Below are 7,942 nucleotides of genomic sequence, written 5' to 3'. Positions count from 1 at the left end.
TATTCCATTTGAATTGAGTGAATCTGCTTTGTCTTTTATAATTTGATATTGTACCTTTTACAATTTTAATTATTTTAAATTTAAAAAAAAATGTAATATATACATATATTATTTATAATATTGATTCAAATCAGACACCCAACTCTATATTTCAGTCATGTGTGTCGCTTAAAACAGAGCACAACAGCAGTAAATATGAAATTAAGAGCTATTTTTATATATTTTATAGGATTTTTACTGAATCTGTGCAGATGTGCACAGCTGTGCACTGTCAACGGCGTGTGACGTCATCACGCGGAGTGCGGAAATGGGACGGTAGGAAAAGCAGCTCGAGCGCTTCTGTCAGTCTGTATAAATCAGTTTAATACAGATATATAGAGATATATAGAGAGATATATAGAGATACAGATATATAGATATATAAACCTGTATATGAGATCTGCGGTTCTCCAGCAGCAGCAGCAGCGCTGTAGAATATAAACACCAGCAGGTGAGTTTCTGTATTTACAGCGCTTTTTCTCTAATAATCCGCTTTATCCGCTCAGAGTTATTAAATTAATAACCTCAGTTAATAAATCAGACTGTATTAAACCCGCTCAGACCGCCCGCGATCTTTACATTAACGCGAAATAACCAGAGCACTGTATATTCTCCTAAACACCAAATGTTGCGTCTCTGAAATTGCTGCCGCGCATGCGCAGCAGGGGCCGAGGATTGTGGGAAATGTAGTGTGTAGAGTGAGAGCGTCTGTTAAGGCTCAGGTTCAGTGCACTTTTTATCTATTATTTTAACGACTTAAACTTAAAATATTGCTTATTATTCGATCTTAATATTACCCGGACACCGTATTTTACTTTATTTAATTTAATTATTTAATGTTATTTCTATTTAGTTTTTTTCTTCTTACTTTTATTTGTTCCTACCATTTATTCAACTTAAATTAAGTGAATCTGCTTTGTCTTTTATCTTGTAACTCTTACCAATTTTAATTATTTAATAATTGGTTGTGTTTAAATGCTGGTTTTTGTATATGCATTCTCTATAAATAAAAAATATATATTATTATTATTATTATTATTATTATTATTATTATTAGTAGTAGTAGTAGTAGTATTGTTTTTCTTGTTCATTTGATAATTCTGCATTTATTAACTGAAATTCGAGCCGCTCATGCTCAGGTGTAGCCGAGTATTGTGGAAAATGTAGTTTATGTAACGTTAAACAACAACTAAACAGACGATTATTATTTAGAAATGCACTAAGTTCATATAATTAAACAGGTATTATTATTATTATTTTTTTTTATCTCTTTAGGTCGAATAATGCTGGGGTGCAGAGATCAACATGTCCAGTAAAGAAACTACAGAAGGAAACAAGGGGTGAGTAATAAACTAAAAATGAACTACAAACACCCAGTTTAAAGTGTTAAATTTACTTTAGTTGCAACTGAAAAACAAACCAACAAATTTATCTTAATTTTGTAGTAATGTAAAGTAATGTAAAGTTATGCTGTGTAATTTATTAATATGTACAAAATGTGTATATAGCACCATTATATTTGAGATGTGTGAAGTGATAGTGGGAGTTAGTATTTCTAATTATTTAATTTGTATAATTTGAAACTTTTTTTTGCAGTAAATATAAAAACAAATATGTGAGGTTCATTTTGTAAATAGCACAAACATATGCAAATTATACAAATACAAATATTTATACAAATATATATATATATATATATATATATATATATATATATATATACATTTTATTTTTTATATTTAGATTTATTCATATAAATAAATCTAAATATTAAGAAATTACAGTGATACAATAAAATTTGTAAATCAATACCTAAAACCAAACTAAAATATACATCACATTGTTCCATTTTTCTCTAGTTCACACCGGACGGAGCTGTATGTACAGGTTCCTCCGACATGTCTGCCTATCGTCTACTCTCCGGAGTATAACATCACCTTCATGGGTCTGGAGAAGCTCCATCCCTTTGATGCTGGGAAATGGGGGAAGGTCATTCACTTTCTAAAAGGTAAAACTGCTGTTTTACTTTTTAACTTTTTGACATATTGAGTTTTTTTTAGGGCTTTTTGAGTTTAAAAGGCTCAAATCATCACTGAGTAGAGGTGGGAATCATAGGACATCATCTTACAATATGATATTATCACTATACTATTCTATACAATACTCCTAAATAATTTAATATCAGAAATTAAGGATTTATTTAGACTTTCTTACATTTCTGGAGTTTTGCTTGTTTATCTTGGTAACAGAAAACACAGGAGCTCCACTGACTGAATACAACCTAGACAGACGGCAACAGTCAGACGTTCATCGCTATCTTGGCAATGCAGCCGTGCACAAACCCAACATTTGCATCAACAATAAACAGAATAGTAAATAAAAAAAAATAACATTGCTGTTCTGTAATAAATGAGCTGCTGGAGCTCCTTCACAGCGTCAACCAGCAGCTCAGTTTCCTCTGCTGAGAAGAGTTTGTTGGACACGTCCAGGTAGCTGCACCGTTAAAATAGCAATGCACCAAAGTCAGAGCTCACCTGGTTCTACTCTTAAAGAGAATGATGAGCAACACTGATCATCACATCCATGATCAATTACGAGTATTAGTACTGTGAATGACTGTTGTTTGCTTTTTTTTAGTCGTGCAAGGTGTACTTTTCCCGTTGTTACGATAGCAAAGACACAGTGACACACTGCCCTAAATCAAGCTGTACGGTGCAAAGCAGTTGACGTCTCGCCTATAAAATGATAAAATAGGGATCTCTAGTTCTCAGTGTGTTGAGGAGTCTGATGGACTGAGGGAAGAAGCTGTTGCTGCGTCTGGTAGTAGAGTACTATAGTCTTTGGTGAAACGTTTTTATAACCCTACTGTAACACTCGTGACCCAAAGTTACGGGAGTCCGTGGGGGAGGGGCTGTGTGATTAAGGATGGAGGGAGAGATGAAGGGATGGATGGGAGGTGGAGGAGGGAGGTGGAGATAATGAGGGGAGCAGAAGCCCGGCGGGAGCAGCAGAAGTAGCAGGTAAAAGACGAAGGTCAGAGGAAGAGTGCGGCTCTGGCAGAGCCTCAGATAAAAAAAAACTCAGCAGTTAAAACTCAGATCCTTCTGGCTTTATTTGTTATCTATTTATTACACCATCAGAAAGCCTGTGATCGTTTTGTTTATAGTATTTTTTATTATTTTTTGTTTATTTATTATTATTTAATTTTTATGATTTATTTTAATGTTTTATATTTTCATTCTTGTTCTTTTTTTTAAGTTTTATTATTCATTTAATCACTTCTCATCATTTTTATCATCTTACTTAATTTTACTATTATCTTTTTGTTTATTTTATGGGTACCACTTTAAAATAAGACTACCTTTATAAAGGATTAATAAATGGTTTACAATTCGTTTTTTAATGGTTACTAATTAGGTTGTAAATGTCTTAAAAATCATTAATAATCAATTATAACACATTTTTAAGAAAGGGGAACAATATAGACGGCTGTGTGATATAGTTCACTATTCGGCAAACAACAGGTCAATGTTGCCCTTTCTACGTATGTGTTATAACTGATTATTAATGATTTTTAAGGCATTTACAACCTAATTAGTAACCATTAATAAACTAACCGTAAGGTAGTCTTATTTTAAAGTGGTACCAATTCATATTTTATACATTTTTTACTTTTTATTTGTCAAATTTGTTTTTTCATGGTATTTTAGAATTTTCTGTTTTACATATATATATTTTTTTATTAAATGTTGATTTAAAATTAGTACTTTTTTATTTCTTTCTTTTGTTTTCTCCACAGAGGAGCAGTTTATCACGGATGAAGTGATAGTTCCGGCGCGGGAGGCCAGTGAGGAGGATCTCCTGGTGGTTCATACCAAACGATACCTGAACAGACTCAAGGTAAAGCTGATTAACCCAAGCTATGCTTACTGCATCTGTATTTTACAGTTTTTTACTAAATACTGTTAATTCAGACCCTGATTTTAGAAAGGTGGAACGCTGTGAAAAATAGAAATATGTACATCTCTGAAAAAAATGAAGAGATCACTTCAGTTTCTGAATCAGTTTCTCTGATTTTGCTATTTATAGGTTTATGTTTGAGTAAAATGAACATTGTTGTTTTATTCTATAAACTACAGACAACATTTCTCCCAAATTACAAATAAAAATATTCTCATTTAGAGCATTTATTTACAGAAAATGAGAAATGACTGAAATAACAAAAAAGATGCAGAGCTTTCAGACCTCAAATAATGCAAAGAAAACAAAAAGTTCATATTTATAAAGTTTTAAGAGTTCAGAAAGAGTCAGATCAGAGTTTTAATTTCATGCATCTTGGCATCATGTTCTCCTCCACCAGTCTTACACACTGCTTTTGGATAACTTTATGCTGCTTTACTCCTGGTTCAAAAAATAATTCCAGCAGTTCAGTTTGGTGGTTTGATGGCTTGTGATCATCCATCTTCCTCTTGATTATATTCCATTTTTATTTGGAATTTGGGAGAAATGTTGTCTGTAGTTTATAGAAGAGTTCTCTTATTTTTTTTCCAGAGCTGTATATTCTGCTACTGTACATTTATTTTATATTTTACACAGCGTCCCATCTTCTTTGAAATCGTGGTTGTATTTGAGTTAAGTGAACAAATTGGTGAATTCTCTGTGTAATGTTACTAGTGAGGCAATCTCCACTGCTTGTAGTGAATCCTCCTCTCTGTTTCTGTGCTCTCCGTCATTTTCCCTCCCGAGCTTCTGAACAGTGACGAGCAGAAAGAGTCTGCAGTTAAAATGCTCTGAGTTTCCCTGAGGAGACGCAGATTTCCATCCAAATCAATCAGGTCACAGTCCCCCTGCAGACAGACCCGCGCCCGAACACTGGTGCTCAGGCTCGGCCCGAGTCCCGTCATCATTCACTGTCCTGTACTGTACGTCCTGAGGACCCCTGACTCAGAGATTCATTGGGTGCGTCCCCATAGCGTAACAATTACTTATACCAGCTAGTGCTTAGAGTATGGAGTATGTAGTATGCAGTATAGATAAAAGAGTACCACCTTAAAATAATGCTCCTTTATAATAGATTTATAAATAGTTTATTATATTAAGTATGTTATAAACCATTAATAAAACATCAAATTCAAAATAAAAATATTTTAGTCATTTAGAGCATTTTTTTGCAGAAAATGAGAAATGTTTTAAATAACAAAAAAAAAAAAAGATGCAGAGCTTTCAAACCTCAAATAATGCAAAGAAGAAAGTTTTTAATCACAGTTTTAATTTCATGCATCTTGGCATCATGTTCTCCTCCACCAGTCTTACACACTGCTTTTGGATAACTTTCTGTAAATAAATGACTCAGAGATTCAGTGGGTGCGTCCCCATAGCGTAACAATTACTAATATCATCTAGTGTTTAGAGTATGTAGTATAGTATGCAGTATAGATAAAAGAGTACCACCTTAAAATAAGTCTCCTTTATAATAGGTTTATAAATCATTTCCAGAGGATTTAGGTTATAAACCATTAATAATAAATCAAATTCCAAATTAAAAAATATTTTAGTCATTTAGAGCATCTTGGCATCATGTTCTCCTCCTCCAGTCTTACACACTGCTTTTGGATAACTTTATGCTGCTTTACTCCTGGTGCAAAAATTCAAGCAGTTCAGTTTGGTGGTTTGATGGTTTGTGATCATCCATCTTCCTCTTGATTATATTCCAGAGGTTTTTAATTTGGTAAAATCAAAGAAACTCATCGTTTTTAAGTGCTCTCTTATTATTTGAGGTCTAAAAGTTCTTTTTTCTGCATATTTTTTGTTATTTCAGCCATTTCTCATTTTCTGTAAATAAATGACTCAGTGGGTGCGTCCCCATAGTGTAACAATTACTAATACCAACTACTGTTTAGAGTATGGAGTATGTAGTGTAGATAAAAGAGTACCACTTTAAAATAAGTCTCCTTTATAAAGGGTTTACAAATAATATATTAATAATTATTAAGTAGGTTATAAACCTATATTAATAATACCAAATAGAGATTCCACATGTTGATGTTGAATATTAACTGACTAAAGTGGACCCATGATAGAAATTACAGACCTTTATTCTGTGTAGGTGGGAAAATTAGCAAAATCAGCAGCGTATCAAAAACGTATTTTATTTACTTATCTATATCAACCATATATACTACTGTTACGCAGCCTGGTTCTCCTTCCACACTACCGGACTCTATTTCCCAGAATTCCCCTGATTATGACATCAATAATAACCCTTCACCTTCACCCAATCACGTTACGCTCCGACGCTCTGATTCACCTGTGTACTAAATTACTTCCGGTTCATTCTTATCTAGATCCTGTATTTAAGGCATCCGTTTGTAAACAAACACTGCGAGGTATTGCCGACTCATGTTGCGTACTAAGCGTTTTCCTGATTACTGTTTTTGCCTTCTCGTTACGACCCTGTTTTCGGATTATCGGTTTATGTCTTTTGTTTTGCCCTTATTGGATTTGTTGTATGGTTGGACTGTTTCTCGGTTTTGAACTCGGACTGTATTTTTGACTACGTCTCTGGTTATCGGTGAGATCATTGTTTACTTGGTTATTCTGTTAGCAGAACCTGTTAGCCTTCCTGCTAATAAACCTGTCTGTATTTTTAACACTGCTCGCGTCACTCCTCTCTACCTGGCGTCACAACTACATGTAGTTACACTCAAAAACCCAATGCAATCCAATGCAAAACAGAAAGGAAGGAGCTACTCACACCTGGAATACTATTGGTGAAAATTGTGGATAACGATGTAGAAGTTAATTTTAATGAATGACTCGACTCTAGCAGCTTAACACTAGCATCCATCCACACAGCCGGATGCACTCGCTGCAGGATAAAAGCTAATAGCTAAGCTAATGGCCGTCCACCCGGGCTGTTATCACACTAAGTGATTGATGGAGTGGTGCTATCCTACTCACCTAGAGACAGTGAAGTCCTGGACTCAGACGTAGGATGTGATATCACCAGGGATATCACCTCCTAATGATAGGACTAGCAGTTATTCTAATAACACATATATTTAACTATTCAGAACATGTACGGGTCAAACTCAGGCAGCTTTACCTCATTTTTTAATACTGTTTCGCTCAAGAAAGGTCTTCATTTTAAAGAAACGGTTGACTGCATGTTCAAATGATTGATATTTATCCCAAAAAAAGTCCTGTTCCTGTTACTGGAACTCACTCCTGTTACTTTTTATGTTTAGAGAAACAGGAATTAATGAAATGAAAGAAATTAGTAATTTATCTGCCCCTGTTTAAGCTTTCACTCTTCATGTTAGCATTAGCCTCGTAGCTACAGTGCACAAATAAAACAAAGATGCAAACCTGCCTTGTATAATGACATATATATATATATATATATATATATATATATATATATATATATATATATATATATATATGAGATATATAGATAGATATATATATGTGATATATGTGATTTTGTACCTAATTCCGGCTGCTGCGCTTGCACAGATCTCCACAATAGGGGGGCAGGGGGGGCTCTGCTAGTGTTTTAAGCTTCCACTTCATAAGCCTTAGCTTTTGTTAGCATTATCATTAAAGCTACTAGATATAGGCCCTCGATTTTCCCACCCCCGATCTAGAAATCATCAGTTCTATCAGTTCTATCAGTTGCAGGGAGTTCATCACCCTTAAAAATGTGTATTTATTCTTTTCCTGCATGCAGAACGATATCTTGGAGGGCTCGAGAGAGGTATATCAGTTCCACTGTGACGGAATATATTTGCTTCACTCTTATTTTTGCACTTTGTGAAATACTTTAATAGTGGTTTGTTGCCATGCTTTAACATTTTGTCACCCGTTTTTGTATTGAAACTCCCAACGGCAACCTATAGAA

At 34.2% G+C, this 7,942-nt stretch overlaps 1 protein-coding gene across 2 annotated transcripts in view; it reads left to right on the top strand.

Moving 5' to 3' along the window:
- The first annotated feature begins 308 nt into the window (after positions 1-308).
- hdac11 (histone deacetylase 11) overlaps positions 309-7,942 on the top strand; it is a 49,692-nt gene continuing 42,058 nt past the window's right edge. The window contains exons 1-5 of one of the 2 annotated variants that reach the window (XM_022682464.2): positions 309-490; positions 1,315-1,379; positions 1,899-2,047; positions 3,839-3,939; positions 7,772-7,798. In XM_022682464.2, coding sequence (XP_022538185.1) covers positions 1,345-1,379; positions 1,899-2,047; positions 3,839-3,939; positions 7,772-7,798 — 312 coding nt within the window. In that variant the 5' untranslated portion in view covers positions 309-490; positions 1,315-1,344. The remainder of the gene's footprint in view (positions 491-1,314; positions 1,380-1,898; positions 2,048-3,838; positions 3,940-7,771; positions 7,799-7,942) is intronic. The other variant, XM_022682465.2, reaches the window with a different exon arrangement.

The sequence above is a fragment of the Astyanax mexicanus genome, chromosome 24 (assembly GCF_023375975.1).
Source record: "Astyanax mexicanus isolate ESR-SI-001 chromosome 24, AstMex3_surface, whole genome shotgun sequence".
In the NCBI taxonomy this organism is placed as follows: Eukaryota; Metazoa; Chordata; class Actinopteri; order Characiformes; family Acestrorhamphidae; genus Astyanax; species Astyanax mexicanus.
This window is presented reverse-complemented; position numbering and strand designations above follow the sequence as displayed.